This window comes from Molothrus aeneus, chromosome 25 (genome assembly GCF_037042795.1).
Source record: "Molothrus aeneus isolate 106 chromosome 25, BPBGC_Maene_1.0, whole genome shotgun sequence".
Classification (NCBI taxonomy): domain Eukaryota; kingdom Metazoa; phylum Chordata; class Aves; order Passeriformes; family Icteridae; genus Molothrus; species Molothrus aeneus.
The window spans coordinates 4,482,899-4,501,076 of NC_089670.1; the positions used below are offsets into that span (position 1 = coordinate 4,482,899).

At 55.9% G+C, this 18,178-nt stretch overlaps 1 protein-coding gene across 1 annotated transcript; it reads left to right on the forward strand.

The window, feature by feature from the left end:
- Positions 1-250: 250 nt before the first annotated feature.
- Positions 251-17,164, forward strand: CYGB (cytoglobin). The gene is made up of 3 exons (XM_066565659.1): positions 251-764; positions 11,288-11,519; positions 12,573-17,164. Exons 1-3 carry the CDS (start codon positions 622-624, stop codon positions 12,735-12,737), a joined length of 540 nt encoding a protein of 179 aa, XP_066421756.1. The 5' UTR covers positions 251-621; the 3' UTR covers positions 12,738-17,164.
- The last annotated feature ends 1,014 nt before the right edge of the window (positions 17,165-18,178 follow it).

Here is an 18,178-nt window from a genome sequence, read left to right on the forward strand (position 1 = left end):
AGAACTCGGCGCAGCCAGCAGTTGGGCTAACTTTAACTCAGCACTCTGGATTCTGAATTTCCTCTGAGCTGTTTACAAAGGGCTGGAAAAAAAACTTCAAGCACTACCTCCCCCCCCCCCCCGCCAGCCCCGTCCTGATGTTGCCCAGAACATCTCTCTCATCCCTCCCTTTCAGGGAGGGAAAAAAAAAAAGGAAAGGAGGGAGGAGTGGGAGAGAGGAGGAGAGAGGGAGAAAGTGAGCTCACGTTCACACATTGGTGAAGAGGCTGGTCTTGCAATGCCTTTGAATATTTTACTTTTAGGCAGTTCCTCATCAGTCAGCCACACACATCCGAGGCGAGCTGAAGCTAACTACAGCCATGGACAGCACTAGGAGATCTCACATCTAATCACACGCATCATTCCTCCGGGATATTCTTTAAATTCCATACCCAAACAGGCTGACAGGCAGCTGCACTCACACACACACTCACACACACACTCACACGCACACACACACATCCACACGTCGCAGAGCCGCCGAGCAAACACCTTGTCTCTCCTCTCACAGGATATACCCGCTCACACACATCTCTCTTTATCTCCTCCTGGCTTCCCGGAGGATCCTGCCGGCTGTTTTTCATGGAGAAAGTCCAGGGAGAAATGGAGATTGAGAGATGGGAAAGAAGTGAAGAAATTTCAGACGCAGAAAAAAAGGTTATTCAAGAGATATGGAGCAGAGTATATGCAAACTGCGAGGACGTTGGGGTCTCCATACTCATCAGGTATTTAAAAAACAAACCGAAAAAAGGGAAGCAGCAAATCCAACTGAATCTCTATATAGCTCAGAAAGAGGCAGTACAATATATAGAACTGAGTGGAGATGAATGACAGCGAGTGGGGAGCTGGCTGGGTGTATTTGCTGCCTGGGAGCAGGGAGGGATTCACAGCGCTCCTCGGATTCCCACACCTTTGAGCCGGGTGGCAGCGGCGGGGGCAGCGAGGGGAGCCTTGCCGGGGACTTTGGGGGGAGCTGCTCCATGCTAAGGTCACCTTAACCCGGGGGGCCGGGGGGCGGCGGAGGCGGGGGGAGCTCAGCCCCGGTGCGGGCGGGTCGGGGGTCCGCGGTTTTTGGCCCCCCCAGGGAGGGCGTGCGGATGGCACGGGTCCGGAGCAGGCTGGCGGGTGAAATAATGCGAGTTGGGAGCCAAGATAAAAGCCAAGCAGGTGTGTCTCCCAGGGCACCATCTGTCCCTCCGGCGGCAGCGTCGGTGGGAAGGAGAGCAATGAAGTTGGAAGGGGCTGAGGGGGGCACGGGCGGGAGAGGGGGCAGGGGGGGACAGCAGCCCCCGAGGGGGGTGTGGAGCATCTCCCGATGGCAGTGGGGCACAGAGAGCAGCTCAAAGCTCTGCACCTGCAGCCAGAGCAGGGGAGATGCTCTGGAGGTGGGGGTTTTGCGTTGTCTGGGAGTAAAGCCATATCCAGGTACACCGGGAAAGAGCCAAGTGGGAATCCCACAGTGTCCCACTGGCACTGGGAGTTTGGGGTATCAGTGGGGTATGGCACCAACAGGCTGTTTCCCTTATTGAGGAGGGCAAGGAGAGGGGCAGGTGAGATGCCTGCAATGGCCAAATGGCAAACAGCAAAGATCCTGTCCAGAGCCACACCGCTCATCCCTGGGGTCAGGAATGCTGGGATGTCCCTGGTCAGACCCCACCTGGACCAAAACCAGGCACCCCAGGTATGGGTTGTGTCCTTCCCATTTCCTCCTGCACCAGGGGACTGTGGGTGTGCAGGGAACCCCTTGGAAGGATGTGCTGTTCACTAATAATCATCTGAAAGTTTTCCAATTGACTGAGCTAAAGCTCTGAGCCCACAGGGACTGCAGGGAGCAGAGCCTCCCCGGACATCACAATGAGCAGAGCCAGTCCCCTCCAGGCTCATGCCAGCACTGCAATGGGATTTTCTTACCAAGACCCCTCTGCAGATTCCAAAATGACATTGGAGCCCCCTCTCCACCTCCTTCACAAACATTTCCTTCTCTCAGAGCCAGCTGATGGCTGAGCCCATTCTCCCATGGCCAGTCTGTGTAGGCAGCCAGGGCAGTCAGGAGGTGTGACAGCTCCATGACTGGGACACCAAACCTACCTAGGCTGGGTCTGAAGCAGAAATGGCAGAGACCTGGGGGTTATAAGATTCCCCTCAGCCCCATCTCTCAAAGTTCAGCTCATGGCTTGGCCACCAGCCATGCATGGCCCTTGCCCAGCAGCTGGGTCATGCCATGGCCCCACCTGCCAGCCTTCCAGGTGCCCACTGCCCACAGAACAGGGAGGGTGGCTCTGTGCCCATGGCTGGCACCGAGGGACTCGTGGCAATGCCATGGGGGATTCACCCAGGGCATGGGTGAATGGCTTTTGGAGTCTCCATGGTGCTTGCAGCAGGGTTGGGCATGAGGAGAATCAAGGTGTGGCAGTGGGGACTGGCTGGCTGAGCTCAGGTCCCAAGTCAAACTTTCCCAGCAGAAGTTTTTGGTGCAGTTTGGGGGTTTTTTTTAATGCAGGCAGAGTTGTGCACTGTGGTGAAGGTTTTCTCCTGCTGTGACAACAGGGCAGAACAGAACTGCCTGCTAGGGTGAACCCTGGCTCTTTGGGAGCCTTTACATCCTTAGTCATGGCACGTGCCCTGACACACCCCAGGTAAACCCACCACCTGCTCCCTCAGCCAGAGCTTCCCTGGGATGCTTAAAGTGAGGTCTGGCCTTGTGCATATCCCTGGTGATAGTGATGCCATTTGGGAGAGGAGCCATCCCCTCCAGCAGCGCCGGCTGGAGCAGCAGATCCGCATGGCACAGCCTCACGGTCTTGTCCCCACGGTCACAAACCCTGTCCCCGAAGAGCTCTTTGCACTGCTGCTCTGAGCCTGATGTGAGCTCTGAGCCGCACCTGAGCTCCCTGGGGAAGAAGCACGTGGAGGCCGAAAGCAGGGCAGCCCAGGCCGGGGCTGGGAGAGCAGGGCTGGGGAAGCAGGGCAGCCCTGGCCGGGGCTGGGAGAGCAGGGCTGGGGAAGCAGGGCAGCCCTGGCCGGGGCTGGGAGAGCAGGGCTGGGGAAGCAGGGCAGCCCTGGCCGGGGCTGGGAGAGCAGGGCTGGGGAAGCAGGGCAGCCCTGGCCGGGGCTGGGAGAGCAGGGCTGGGGAAGCAGGGCAGCCCTGGCCGGGGCTGGGAATGCAGGGCTGGGGAAGCAGGGCAGCCCAGGCCGGGGCTGGGAGAGCAGGGCTGGGGAAGCAGGGCAGCCCTGGCCGGGGATGGGAGAGCAGGGCAGCCCTGGCCGGGGATGGGAGAGCAGGGCTGGGAGAGCAGGGCAGCCCTGGCCGGGGCCGGGAGCCCCTCGCTGCCGCTGCCCCAGCTGTGCTCGCAGCTGGCAGAGCCGCGGTGGAAGTGGGTCACGCGTGGGGGCCGCCGGGAGCCCGGGCCGTGATTCAGCAGCTCCAGAGGTCGGGGCTGGGGAGGGGGCAGCGGGCGGCCGCTGGAGGGGTCGGTGCGAGGTGACCCGCCCGGAACATTTTGGGTGGGTGCTCACACAACGCCCCAGGGGCTGGGAGCTGCCCCAGTCAGCCTCTGCTTCACCAGAACCAGCCTGGTGCTCCTGCTCACCTTGAGAGGGAAACTGAGGCAGAAGGGGTTGGCAAAGGTGTGGCCAGGGAGAAGGAAGGGCTGTGTGTGGCTGTGGACCCCCCTTTGGTGCAGCCCCCACGGGCAGAGTGGTGAGAGCAGGCAAATCTGTCGGCACTTCTGGTTGGGGTTGTGACCAGGGACTTTGCTGTGCCTGGTGGCAGAGGGTCTGGCCCTGCTTACCTACTCCATCCCCTCTCCATCCCTTCAGAGCTGCCGAGGGCAGGGAATTGCATTTTCCCGTGTGGGAAGGGCAGGGGGTTGCAGCACTTCTGAAATGAATCTGTGCTCCAAGGCTGGAGGCAGGGGGGCAATACCCACCAAAAGGCAGTGATGGGGGGTCTGCAGTGCTGCCATCCTGCAGGAACCCAGCCCAGCTCCCTTTGTCCCTAACCAGCATCCCACCCCTCCACCCCCAGCCTTTCCATGCTTTGCAGGTGGGGAAACTGAGGCACAGAGCTGGGCATCATGTTCCCATCCCTCGTGGCTGCTGCTGGTGCTTGAACCCACAGCAAACCCCCGGGGTCCTGCCCTAGCACGATGAGTCCCTGATCTCCCAGAGCTCTGGGACCCCGGGGAACACAAACAAGAATAATGGGGACTGGGGCTGAGCAGCCACCGGATCCTGGGAATCTGCGCTCTGCGGTTCAAACGCTGTCGCTAATTGACAATTTCCTCGGTGGGGAGCCTCGCCCCGGAGGAAGCAGAGTCTCCTCGCCACGCTCATCTTCCTCCTCCCCGGGAGCTCTGGGGCCTCTGCAGGCTCCATCTCACAGCTGCCTTAACCCTTGCTGGGGCTGGAGCTGGGGCTGGGGCTGGAAGTGGAGCTGGGGCTGGGGCTGGACCTGGAGCTGCTCACCTGGGGCTGTGCCTCTTTCTGAGAGGTTCCCAAGTGGGCTGGCTGGGAGCCCTGGGCTGAAGCTCCTCCACAGCCTCCCCACAGCCCCAGGCTCGTTGCTGTGCCTCAGTTTCCCTATCTGTTATTCAGGAATCATTCCTTTTTGACCCCTCCCTCAGCACAGAGCTCCCAGGGCAGCCTTCAGAGCCTGCTGTGCAATGCAGGAGCTCTCCAGACTGTGGCTGTCCCTCCCCAGGGTCCCCCTGTTTCTCCTTCCAATAGTTTATTGCCAATACTGTGACACAAGGCTGGGAAATACAAACACCCAGGGGTGGCTCAGCCTTCTGCAGCACAAAGGAGCTGAGAGCACCCCGGGGTGAACATCAGAGGGGGTTTGGGACCCTCTGTCCTTTGCAGACCCCAGCCAGGCCCAGCACCCCAGGGCTGAAAGCTCAGCCTGTCCCGGCTCACGCGCTCGCTCCCACACCCACACACACGTACCACAGGCACAGATGTGAGAGCACAGAACTTCATGGATTCCAGAGGGGACAAAACCCAGGGATAGTTTCTATAGACCCCAGGAGAATCTGGACCAAATGGTGATGCCATGCCAAGTGCAGGCAATGCGACCTTGCTCAGTCACCACAGGCTGTGCCACCTCCACAGGGCTTCTCCATCGCTGTTCCCTCTGTCTGCACTTCAGAGCCATCAGCTTTCCAAATTTCCACCTTCTCCATCACTCCTGATGTGCTCTTTCCCCCTCAAGAGGTGTAGGAGGGGAAGCAAAAGGTTTGCCAATGCAGGATCAGGCCCCTGGATTTTGGTTGCTGCTTAGTCTGAGCAAACACACCTGGATTCAGACACTTTGCAAAGAGCTTTAAAATATGAAAGCACTCCTTGGATGCCAGACGTTATTGTGAGTTCTAGGTTAAAATAGCAAAAAATCTGACTAATGAGTCTGGCAATGCAGAAAAACCTTTTTTTTTTTCCAGCTGAATCAAAAAAGTATGGGTTGAATCTACCCAAAAATGGCATTTAAAGAAGTGATTTTGCAGCTACCCCCAAAGCCAACATGTGTTTTGTGGAGGAGTCCATAGGGAAAGGCTCTGTTCCTGGCTGATGAAGGACACATTTCAGGGCAAAGTGGCTCAGAGAGATGCAATATCTCTCCTTGAAAAGGGCCCAGTGAAGACCAGCAGCAGTGTCCCTGTCCCACCCTCGTGAATGGCTGTGAGAGATGTTTTGGGAGATGTTTTTGTGGGGACAAGGAGAGCCAGAGAGGGACACAGGCACGCATAAGGGACATTTCCCAACCTAACAACCACTCCATGAGCACTGAGGGGGCGAGTGAGGGTTTAACAAGCTCAGTCTCAAAACAGCCCCTTCTCCTATGGCTGCATTGTCTCTGATCACAGCTTCTCCATGGCCAAGGCAGCTGTGTGGGGATCCCTGTGGCACAACCTGGGGGCTGCCAGCAGCTCTTGGGATATCCAGAGCCTTCCCCATGGCCAAGGATGGTAGTAGGTGAGCTGGGAATGTTATTGAGATGAGGATTAGTGAGATTCCTAGGAGGGATGGGCTTGAAAATTGGTCAAAGAAGTTTAAGTTCATGGTCAGGTTCAGGGGGTAGTGCTTGGAGCGATGGGTGGCTTGCTAGAGGGGGGATTTATTGATACAAATGACAGAAGTTTGGGTTGGATAATTAAAGAGAAATGTGGCACAACCTGGGGGCTGCCAGCAGCTCTTGGGATATCCAGAGCTTTCCCCATGTCCCCTGTCCCCGTGCTGCCCTTGCATCACTTCCAAGCCACGTGGGGGTAAAAACCCCACTCAGCATCCCACAAGGACATCCATGACCAAGGCAAGCCAAGGCACAGAGGGTGAGCAGTGTGCCCGGGCAGTTTCCCTGGCTGTGGCTAAGGATGGGTCGGTCCCAGCCGTGCCAATTCCCCTGCAGGGCAGGCGGGGAGGGCCAAGCGCGGCGGTGCCGGCGGCCCCGCTAATGAGGCTGCGGCGGAGCGGGGCCGCGCCCGGAGCGGCTCGGAGGAGCTTTGGGGCTCATGAGGGGCAATGGAAATGCCAGGACAGCCCCGGCCAGGCTGGCAGGGTGCCTGGGGAACGCTGAGTGCCGGCTGGCTGGTGATCCTGCCCGAGCTGAGCCGGCTGGAAATCACCAAGGGAGTGTTGGAGGGGAGAGGTGGTGATGGGCGCCAGCCACACACAGGTTCACAGTGTGAGTGGAACATGGACCACGTCCTTGTGGAGGGGTCTTACCCACCTCTGTACCCAGCCAGGGGTGTTCTTCCAGCTCCAAGGGAGGTAGGTCTCCAGAGACACGTGGGGAAGCCACTTTGATGCTGTTAATTCACTTCTCCTGTGAAATCCTCCCCTAAAGGTTCATCTGTGCTTGGGCTGAATCCACATGTGTGGTAGGGAAAAACAACAGCAATGAGGACTTGGAGGTGTGAGTGGTGCACACAGAAGTGAGCAGGACCTGCCCCAGGGGTTTCTAGCTCATGTCCAAATGTATTTGGTGGAATCTTTGCTGAGGAATCTGATCCCAGCCCCTTGGGGTGTCCTGGTCCCTCTGCCTTGGGCCCGGGGGCATCACAGCCTCTGAGCAAGGTTCAGTGTTGTGCTGGATTCTGCTCCCAAGGCTCTGCAGTGGGATGTGGGCTTCACCTGGAGGAAGGCCAGCTACACCTTTCTGTCAGCTGGAGAAGAAGTTGAATTTAGCATTAGTGTGTGGATGGGGGGCTTGGCCCTTTTCCTCCAGCCCTCCCATGGCAGAGCTGGAGATGTTTCCCACCACCATCTCCACCTGTCCAGGAGCTTTCAGAGAGAGGACACAGGAGCAGGCAAGCACCATCCTCTTCCTACTCACTGGATTTGCCTTTTTCTGTCTTGCTGAGCTCTAGCATCGACATGGCTGAGACCTCCCTCACCCTGGGCTGGGTAAACCCCCAGGCAGCATCCAGCAGCCTTTCCCTAGCCTGAAAAGGGGATGATGGGCTACAGGTGGCTGGGAGGAGCAGGGGGAACATGCAGGCAAAGCGGTGAGCCAGCCCTCAGCATAATAATAAATAGCAGCAGCACACAGCACCTGCCTACCCATTATCAGCTGCTTTGTAGGCACCCCAGAGAGGAGTTGGAAGGAGAGGTTTGAAAGGGACACAGAGGCTCCAGGCTGCCTTAGAGTTTCTCCCACGTAGAGGGACGAGGCGAGAGAAAACATGAAAGCATTGGTAGGTTGAGTCACCAACCCTGGAGGGATTCAAGAGATGTGTAGATGTGGCACTTGGGGATGTGTTTTATTGGTGGGCTTGGCAGTGCTGGGTTAAGAGTTGGACTTGGTGATCCTGAAGGCCTCGTCCAACCCAAATGATTCTGTGGGAATCGAGGAAAAAAAGCAGTCTCCAAGTGCTGGCTGGGGGTTCAGCTGAAGCCTCCCAGCAGATCTGAGGGTTTGTGAGCATTTTCACCCCACAGTTTGCAAACAGGGAAAGTGAAGCAGCAAGGATTTAGGTGCTTGGGGGAACCAGGCAGCACCCAGGTGTTCTCTTTCCAGCTGGGCTTGGAGGTTTCCTCCATGCAGGATTTGCTCTGTATGCTCTGGGGAGAGGGAGGAAGCTGGGGGAGATGGAGGAGATGCCTCTCCTAACAGAAAACAGGTTTCCAGTAACTGCAGTGGGTTTGCACCTTAATTATTTCCTTTGGCTCTGCTACTGGGAATGGTTGTGTCCTTAAAGTTGTTACAAGGGCAAAAGGGAGAGGAAAAGCAATCCTGACATCCTGTCCTCTGGGTCCAGATGTAGCTGGCAGAGTACAAATTAGCGGGTGGAGAATGGAATCGCTTAAAAAGAAATTTAATGAGATCGGTATGCAGGCATCTGGTTCCTATCAATCATCATTTTGTGTGATATGCAATGGTAAATATCATCTTTTAATGACTCTGATGGAGAAAAAAAGCCCAAACCACACACACATGCATAATGATCCAAAAACCTTCCAGAGCCCAAGAGGTTTGAACTCTCCAAATTTTCTGTAGATGGAAAAACCCCAACAGACACCTCTTCTAACTCACTATTGTTGGATTATTTTATTTCTTTTTTTTCTCCTTTCCTCTGGTTATATTTAACCTTTGTGTTAAATTAATCTTCTCTGTTTATTAACAACTACCACTGAGTGAGCCTCCTTCCCTCTTCTTTGTGCTTTGACAGCTCAAATATTTGCTCCAGGCTGAAGTTCTTGCTGCAGGCGCCTGCTGCTCTCCAAGGAGAGGTGGCTGCAGGTCTCTGGCCATCCATAGGTTTGCTCCTGAAGATGTTTTGGGCTCCTCTGTTTCAGTTCTCCACCAAAGAAATCCAGCAGACACAGGATTGAACACAGGAGCTGAGGGTTTGCTGGTTTTACGTCCCCTGGGAAAGCTGCTGGGCTCAGCTCCCGTAGGGGCATCAGCCTGAGGGTCTGCAAAGCAGGGAAAGGGTGAAAACCAAGTATTTGGATCCTTCATTGGTCTGGTCTCATGCAGGTTGGGGTATTTTGAGGGTTTAACCAGGCTTTGCTCCTGGCATATCTGGCCAAAGTGGGGAGAGGTGGAGGTGATGGTCCCAGGGTCTCTTTTTGGCCCTTCTCTTGTTGGGGACACACTGTGAATCCTCATGATGCAGAGGTCAGTCCCCCCTTGCTATTCCCTTCATGGTTCAAACCAGGAATTTTTCTCAACTCATTTCCCATGCCTTGAGAACATGCTGCCCTTCAGCTGAGACCAAATACAGCTTTTCAGGGAGCTTCCCATGGTTTGGGGCTCAGAGGCTGAGGCATGCAGGGAGCAGCTGGCAGCCTCCATTCCCTGGCTGGGGCAGCAGGTCCCACTTCCAGTGCCATCCCTGGCTCCCAGTGCCTGGGGGGAGCCTGTGAAGGGAAAAGATCCACTGTGGGATGGTCAAACCCACAGCTCTGACCCCAGCAGGATGATCCCTGCTGGAGCTGGAGGGCTTTGCTGGGTGACTGGAGCTGCAACAGCTTGAACAGAGGTGGGGAGGGATGGGATGGGGGCTCAGGGACGCTGAGTCCAGCTGGAAAAAATGGTTCCATTAAACCAGAGTGGAACGCTTACCCTTCTGTGGGGAAATGCCCAGGGCAGAAGTCTGAGATGCTGGGAATGATGTTCTCTGTGAAGCCCTGGCCAGCTCCATCCCCCAGCACCTCTCTGACAGCTCTGGGCTGAAGGACTGAGCATCTCTGTGGCAGCAGGAGCTGGAGACAGCCAGGCCTGGGAGTGATTTCTCCCGACAGGGACCAGATGTGTCAGGAGGAGCTGTGCTGGGGGGAGGAGGCTGCACAACAACAAGAGGAGTTTTGTCATGGGTCCCCTCTGGGTTTCAAAAGCAACACCTCATCTCCCCCTTCCACCTTCCTTCCTCCCCCACCCTTTCTGCCACACATTCTTCACACCTCCAAAACCTATTTTGGGCCATCTGATGAATCCCAGCTGCCTGGGGAAGCAGCAGGAGCCGTGGTGCACTCCAGGCACAGCTTCCTTGGCAATGCCCCCAAGCTTTCACAAGCCAAGGGAGCGGGGGAAGGAAGGGAGGGAGGGGGAAAAGGAGGATAACAAACTGGTAAAGGAGCCTGGTACTCAATATTGTGATTATTCACTGAGTGGTGAGTGGGGAAGAGGATCCCACCTGGTTCTGGAGAGAAGGAGTGATGGTTGGAGAGAGAGGTGGGACGGGTTCAGGCTCCTGTGGTTTGGGATGGTGCTTGGGAAGGAGGTTAGGGAGGGGAGCAGGGAGTCTGCCTGGAGCCAGGAGTGATGGGGGACAGCCCATCAGAGTGATGGGAGGACTCTGCTGCCTCCTGAGCATCCTTCAGCAGCCCATGAGGCAGGGAGAGCCCCGTAGGAGGGAGGGAGCTGGGTGTCAGTGGGGAACCAGCACTGATGTGGTTCTCCCTGCAGAAATTCGGTGGAAGGGGGTGGTTAATGTGACTCAGGTGTCAGCCCCAGCTGCAATCCTGGCATGGGTGGTGTTGACATTGGTGGCTCCAGCCCTGGTCCCTGCTACCTTGAGCCCTTCAATTCCCTGTCCTCTCCAGCCCTCCACCTCCCTGGGGAGCTCAGCATATCAGCTGTGACCCCAACTTCATTTCTTTCAGCTGCATTTCATTGGGGTTCATTCAATCCTGCAGAAAAGAGAGTCCCCAGGCCTCCTCACAGAGGGGCTGGTGAGTTTTTGGAGAATCTTTGTGCTGGGAAAAATGTCCCAAATGAGCAGTGACATCAGCTCAGGCCTTAGGTCCTGCTGGAGACTCTGGTGGGGCTCATCCATTAAAGGTGGGGCAGCTTGGACAAGTTCTGGGTGGCAATGCAGAAATGAAGCCCATGAGAGCAAGGAAGAGGGGCAAGGAGAGGCTGGGTGGGATAAAGAGAGGTTTTCCTGCTCATCTCCAGCTCTCTGAGGCAGGATGTGATGTTTTGATATATGTGGGCACATATCCAGCATCTGGCACGCCTGGGTGGCAGCTCTGGGCATCAAGAACTCAGTCTTGCTTCTGCTTTGAGAATGAATATCCAGCTGTGATGACCTTGTAGCAGATGGGGTTTGGGAAAAAGGCATCAACCTGCTGGTTTTCAGACAGCTGAATGCTGCAGCTCCTGGGGAATTTGATAGGAAAATCAGCCCTGGCTGTGTGAGACACAGGGGATGGATTCCACCATCTCCATCCCCTGTACTTTGCTTTAACCCCTCAGCCTGCTCTCCCCCTGCTGATGGCACTTCATGTCTGCTCTTTCTGGAAGGTTTTTTGTGAACTTCCCCTCGGCCAAGCAGTATTTCAGCCAGTTCAAGCACATGGAGGACCCTCTGGAGATGGAGAGGAGCCTGCAGCTGCGCAAGCACGCCCGGAGGGTCATGGGGGCCATCAACACTGTGGTGGAGAACCTCAACGACTCTGAAAAGGTCTCCTCTGTCCTGGCCCTAGTGGGCAAGGCCCATGCCCTCAAGCACAAAGTGGAGCCCATCTACTTCAAGGTAAAGAATAGGTGTGACCGTGTTCACACAGGTCTCAGGTTGAGGATCTGACTCCATGTTTCACAAGGCTGATTTATTATTTTATGATATATATTACATTAAAACTATACTAAAAGAATAGAAGAAAGGATTTCATCAGAAGGCTGGCTAAGAATAGAATAAGAAGGAATGATAACAAAGGTTTGTGGCTTGGACTCTGAGCCAGCTGGGCTGTGATTGGCCATTAATTAGAAACAACCACATGAGACCAATCCCAGATGCACCTGTTGCATTCCACAGCAGCAGATAACCATTGGTTCCATTTTGTTCCTGAGGCCTCTCAGCTTCTCAGGAGAAAAAATCCTAAGGAAAGGATTTTTCATACAAGATGTCTGTGACAGATAGGAGCAAAATAACCTTGGAGCTGCTGCAGGAACAGGGCAGGGGAGCAGGAGCTGTGGTGAGCAGGAGCTGTGTGAGCTGGTGCTGCCTGGCCTTGGCTGGGTGTGGGGGCTGCTCCCCACACAGCTGCAGTGTCCCACTGTGGCACTGTCCCACCCTGCCCACACACAGCCAGTGCCAGAGCACCCAGTGCCTCCCCCTGCCCAGGGAAGCCCACATGGCTGTGCCCATGTTTGTGGCTGTGTCCCTCTTCCTCTGGAAATTAAGCATGACAGCAGGGACTCAATTAGTTGGCTAATTAGCCCCCCTCCAGCTCTGCTTGGTTTCTTTCTGACGGGAACAATAACCCCAGGATCACAGGTTTGATCCCCACGTGGCCATTCACTCAAGAGTTGGATTTGATGATGCTCATGGGTCCCTTCCAACTTGGAATATTCTGTGATTCTGGAAATAATTTGGAGTGCCCAGACTGGGGAGATGCCTCAGCCTGCCAGCACCTCCCTCCTCTGCTGCCTGTCCTGCCTGCTCCCAGGGGTGTCAACAGACCTCCAGGACATCTGTGTCCTACAGACAGCAGCAGGATTCAAGTGGTTTTGTAGGAAAAAGCTAAATTTGCTGTGAGCAGCTGTCTGGAGAGTTATTAACCCCTTCCTTGCTGTCTGCCTCCCTCAGAAACTCACTGGTGTGATGCTGGAGGTGATTGCTGAGGAATACCCCAACGACTTCACCCCGGAGGCACACGGAGCCTGGACCAAGATGAAGACCCTCATCTACACCCATGTGACAGCAGCCTACAAGGAGGTGGGCTGGGCTCAGTACCCCACTGCCACCCTGTGAGCGCCCAGGGGGTCACCAGAGGGGCAGGGAGGGCTTTGCTCACCCCAGGACTTCGCTCTGGTCTCTTCTCAAGATCTTTGCTCGGTTTGGGGAGCCCGGTAGGGCCAGTTCTGTCAGCTGCCAAGTCACAATTTGATCTCCATGGGGTTTAAAAACAAACTAAATAAGCCAAAAAAACCACAGAACCATGAAGGGCGTGGGTGGGTCGGGGTGAAGCAGTTGCAGGGGACGCTGGAAGGGGATGCAGAGGGTGAGGGGAGAGCTTTGGTTGTTGGCTCCATCTTCCTGTCCTGGCCTGTCCATCACCACCTCCCAAATCCTGCACCTCACTTGCACCATCTCAAAGTCCCTTGCACAAGTGCTGCTGCCCCGTTCACTGATGAACAACACAACCCTCATTTTCCATGTGAGGCCCCTGGCTAAACCTGGCTGTGGGGGCACACCTGGAGCCCCTGACTGCACCAAGAACTTTGCTTTGCTTTGCACTTTGTGTGTCACCTGGCAGGGCTGACAGGCAGAGCCTCCCTGGGTGCCCATCACCCCGTGCTCCAGGTGGGCAGCAGAGCTCACCTGTCCTGTCACCCACAGTCCCTGTCCTTGGCTGGCTGCTGCAGCCCCTCCTGGGGTGGGAGAGAAGCTCCCCCACAGCACCAGAGAGGGGAAGGAGGGGGATGCCCCTGGGGGGATCCCTCATGGCTCAGAGCATGGTGTGTGGGTGGGATCCCTGTGCCATAGGTGGGGAGCTGGTGAGTCCACCCACTGCCCTGCAGCTCCCTGAGGAGGGGCTTGGATGGAGCACGGTGTGCCCTGGGAGCTGCTGTGTGCAGGTCTGTCTGTCCTCTCGGTGACAAGGGGGGTCAGGCTGTGACTAGGAGGAGGAAAGATGGCACAGACATATCAGGAGGGATTTCTGTTATGAGGAAAGGTCCCTTTTCGGTTAACATTAATAAATACCTTGTACAGAGCATATTCCTGCCCTCCTGGTGAGACTGGGCTCCTCCAAATCAAGTGCCTGGTAGAAATCAGCCCATGCAGGAGCTGTGTCCCTCCTGGGACAGCAGTGCTCCTGCCTGTGCCTGACAAAGGCTTCTCCCACACCCCCAAATGTGGCTGCAGGGCTTGGAGCACTCATCCCTCCTCCAACACCAACTCCTCCTGAACCTCTGGGTCAGTCTGCCTGGTTTGTGCCTCAGTTTCCCCTGCAGATATGAAAAAGGGAGGAGGAGGAGCAGCCCCGTTGCCTCCTGCCCACACGTGGTTGGATTCATAACATTTCTGGGAACTGAATGGCAAAGGATTGAGGATGAAATGTCAGATGTGCTGGGAAGCTTTGGAATCCTTGGCACCCAATATTTCCCTGAAGGCCTCTGCTATTTTTAGAGCTCAGGCATTAAGGGCAATGTTATCTGTGGAAGTGGGAGGAGGGTTCCCCTCTGAGATTTCCTCTGGCCTCGCTCCACCGCTGTCCTGGAGAGCTGGCAGCTTCCTGAGAGAGACCAGCTCCTCTCCTGGGTGCCAGCTGGACAGGCAGCAAGCCCAGAGCTCCAACTGGGATCCCCACAGCCACCCTGGGGACACCCCTCCACTGTGGGGGCCGTGGTGACTCCCCCAGGCTGACCTCCCTCCTCCAGAGCAGACAGACAGACAGAAACTCCTGCTTTGCTCACCTGTGCTTTTCACCATCCCCAGGAACAGAACAGGTTTATTATGTCTCATAACAGCCCCAGGACACCAATAACGTCACTGCAGCTGCTCTGGCCTTGCAGTCCTTTCCTTCCTGCATCCCACAGTTCACAGATCTGTCCATCCCACAGACGGAGAGGAGCAATGGGGCCTGGGGCAATGGCACCTCCTGGGCACCCACGGAGAGCTGGGGGGCAGCAACAGCTGGGCACAGCTGTCCTGGGCATGGCAGCCTGCAGGGTCCAGGGGGCTGTAAAAGGAAGGGACAGGCACAGGGTGACAAGTGATGCTGCTTTGCTCATGGGGGGGCTCTCAGCCAGAGTCAGCATCCCCAAAATCCAGCCCAGCAGCCTGCACTGGTGAAGGTGCCAATGGCTGCAGCTCCAGCTCACACTGGGGTGTCACAGAGGCTGCTCATCCCTCAAACAGCTGCTGCTGCCTGGGTGGGGGTGAATGGGAAAAGCCTGTTCAGCCATTGACTTCTCTCCAGTGCAGGGCTGGGGAGGGATGCCTTGGATCAAGACTGTTAGGTGATGTCTGTGTGTGTGCACACCACGGGACTCACGAGCTTTGCTGACTCCTGCCAAGGCCTTGGGGCCAGCAGCACACATTTCTGAGCAGTTCATGCACTCCCTGTGCTCTGCACATGCTGGGCCAGGGGTGTTTCTGTACAGGGATGTTTCATCTTTAGACAAAATTTGCACATTGACCTTTGAGGTTAATAATCTCCAGGTGGGAATTTTATTTTTGCAGCTCAAACCCTTCCCTCCCTTCCCACAACCAAAACTGGGCTCCCAGTCTGCAGAGAAGCCACTTTGGAATGTCTGGAAATTCTCCATGTTCATACCCAACCTACCCTTGTGCCTTGGCTTTTGGGGGGCAGCAGCAGGGAGGTCCCCCCACCTCCCCATTAAACAGTGCTTTGGTTTCTCCTTTCTTTTTTTACATCCCCAGAAAAGCTGACCCACAGCCTCCTGCACCACGTGTGTGTGTGTGCTGGGCTTGGGGTTTTTTCCAGGCACTTTTTCCTAAAGCAGATCCAGATGTGTGCAGCTGCTGTCCCTCTAGGAGCGCTCCCCCATCAGCCAAATCGCAGCCCACTCCAATAGATGCAAACAAAACCACGTTTATTTTTATTTTTATCAGCTTGCTAGGAAGTGACACGAAGCAGGAGGGCGGCGGGGCAGGGCCCGGGAGGGGAGGAGATGGAGATGAAACGAACGCCCCCTCTCTGCACTGCTGAAACCCAGCACCGTCCTCATCTGGGGAGAGATGAAGATCAACAGAGCGAGGGAAAAGCACCATTCCAGAGTGACAGGGCTGATGAATGCCGTGCGGAAGAGCAGAAAGGGGGGCATGTCCTGGCTCTGTGCGTGGCTCTCTGGCACACACACCCCCCCATGCACAGCCATTCCCTGTCACTGCCGGCCCACTGCTCCCCCCAGTCCCACCACAGCTGACTGGGGGCCCCTTTATCCCCATTTTGTTCAGGTCTGGCTCTCTGGGGCTTGGCTTTTCACTTCCTGGCACATTTAGGCTGAGCTAAGGGCACACTTAGGCTGAGCTTTGCTCTCCTTCGGGGTGGCACTTGGGGACCAACTCTCAGAGTCCTTTCCCCAGGGCTCACAGGTGAGGAGCTGAGGCTCAGGGCATCACTGCCAGCACACGCTGGGCCCAGCTGGTCTCTCCCCTGCCTGTGGAGGACCCTCTGCCCCCCAGACCCAGCCAGCCCCTGGCTCTGCCAGCACCTTGGCATTATCATCAGGGCTGGGCTTGGAGCTGTGATGCAGGTGGGAAAGCCTTTGTGCCCCCGGCAGAGGTTGGGAAATGCTGAGTGAGGGGGGATTTGGTGTCCCCCGTGAGCCCCTCGTCCTGGCTCTCTTTGGCAGCACCTGCTCACATCAGCCAGCTCTTGTCCCCCCCTGCAGCTCAGTGTTTGGTCAGAGCCCTGGGGCAAGGGGGGCACTGGGCTGGGATGGGGCACAGATCCCACCCACCGTGTCTCCCCCTCCATGGCCAACATTCCTGGCAGGTTTAGCTCTGGACACCCAGAGAGACCCCCCCCAACACCACCAGGACCCTTATGGGCCTTGTGCCACCAACCTCATCTTCTCTTGGGGGGTGACAAATCCCCAGGGCAGCCGATTCTCACATCTCTGCCCCTTTGTCCCAGGAGAGAGGTCACAGTGTCCCCCCAGTGCCTGCGAGGATGCTCAGAGACTTCAGGGGGGACCAGATTTCACCTGGCTGGACTCTGGTGCCAGAACTCAGCCGTCCCTGCCCCTGGCCATAGGGAAGCTGCCCTGCTGTGGGGATGTGGGGGCCAGCACCACCAATGCCAGGCAGAGGGATCAAAGGGAAACCCACACTGACCTTGGACCAGCTGAGGGAAAGGAAGGGCCAAAACCACCCGCCTGGTCTGACCTCTGTGCCAGGCTGCCAGTTATTTTCCATAGCTGAAGTTGTCTCTAAGTGTTGGTGTGTCTGACCCAGCCCCAGCGTGCCCCACAGCCATGAGTGTGGTCTGATGTAACCCTGTGTCTCTCCTGTTCCTGCTGCAGATCCTGTTCATGTTCGTGTTCCTCGGCGCTTCCGTGCTGGTTTTATACCTGCCTTCCGTGTTTATGGGTGTAACTTGGTTTTTTTCTTTTTGTAGGTTTTTAGTATGTTTGTAACCGGACAAAATGGTGTTATTAAACTGAAACTTGTATCTTCAGTGGATAAATCAATCAAACCCCTCTCCAGCTCTGCTTGGTTTCTTTCTGATGGGAAGGTGAGGGGTGTTGGGGGCTGTCCCATGGCCGTGTGGGTCAGAGGGTTCCTGCTCGCTCTGAGGGAGTTTTTTGGCAGGAAAAAAGCAGCAAAGGGAGTGGATGTGCCCAGCAAGGGTGGTAGAGGTGGCTGGAGGCATCTCAGCAGTGCACTCCTGTGGGGAGGTGTAGGAGCATCAGGGGGTAGCACGGTCAGGACGGACGGAGACGAGAGATCTCTGCAGCCAGGACTGGAACTTGGGGTTCATTGCAAAGGGCCTGGGTGCAGGGCCCTGCTGGGAGCTGCCAGCCACAGCTCAGAGCAGGACTGAGAGGAGAGAGGGGGAGAGAGGATAAGAGGGTGAGAGAGTCAAAGCATAAGAGAGTAAAAGGGGTAAGAGAATAAATGGGGTAATGGAGCGAAGTTTCCATTACAATACCATAAATCTTCTTCTGTGCTGAATATTCTAATTCTCACTAACCAATCTAGTACAAGATACAAATGCTATAGCATTTACATACAGTCTATAAGAATCACTACATTACCATACTGTGTTACATTTTAAACCCTAAAAACTCCTCTTTGGGCCCCTTCTGCCAAGCTGTAGGGTCTGCTCTGACCCTTGGAGCTGTCTGCAAGCAGAGGGTGTTGTTCCATCAAAAGGGGATCACCTTCAGCTGGCCACACCATTGTTTTCCAGTTGTTCAGTAACTGAGGGATCTCAAAGCTTGCTTTCATTTCAATCTCACTCATAGTTTCTATATTCTCAAAATCTTTTGCCAGGCAATCATATTTATGAGGCTTTCCTGTTTCATCTTCCCCAACAGGCAGGGAAGGGTTTGCCCCCCTCCAGGCTCTTCACTGGGTTTCCAGGTACAAACCAGCAGGGTCACCCCTGGATCAGGAGCTGTTCCTGTGCCTTTGGCAGCCCAGCCAGTCCAAAGTTCTCACTGATGGCCACAACGTGCAGCAGCCACGACCACCGAGGGCTGTGAGCCTGTTCCCAG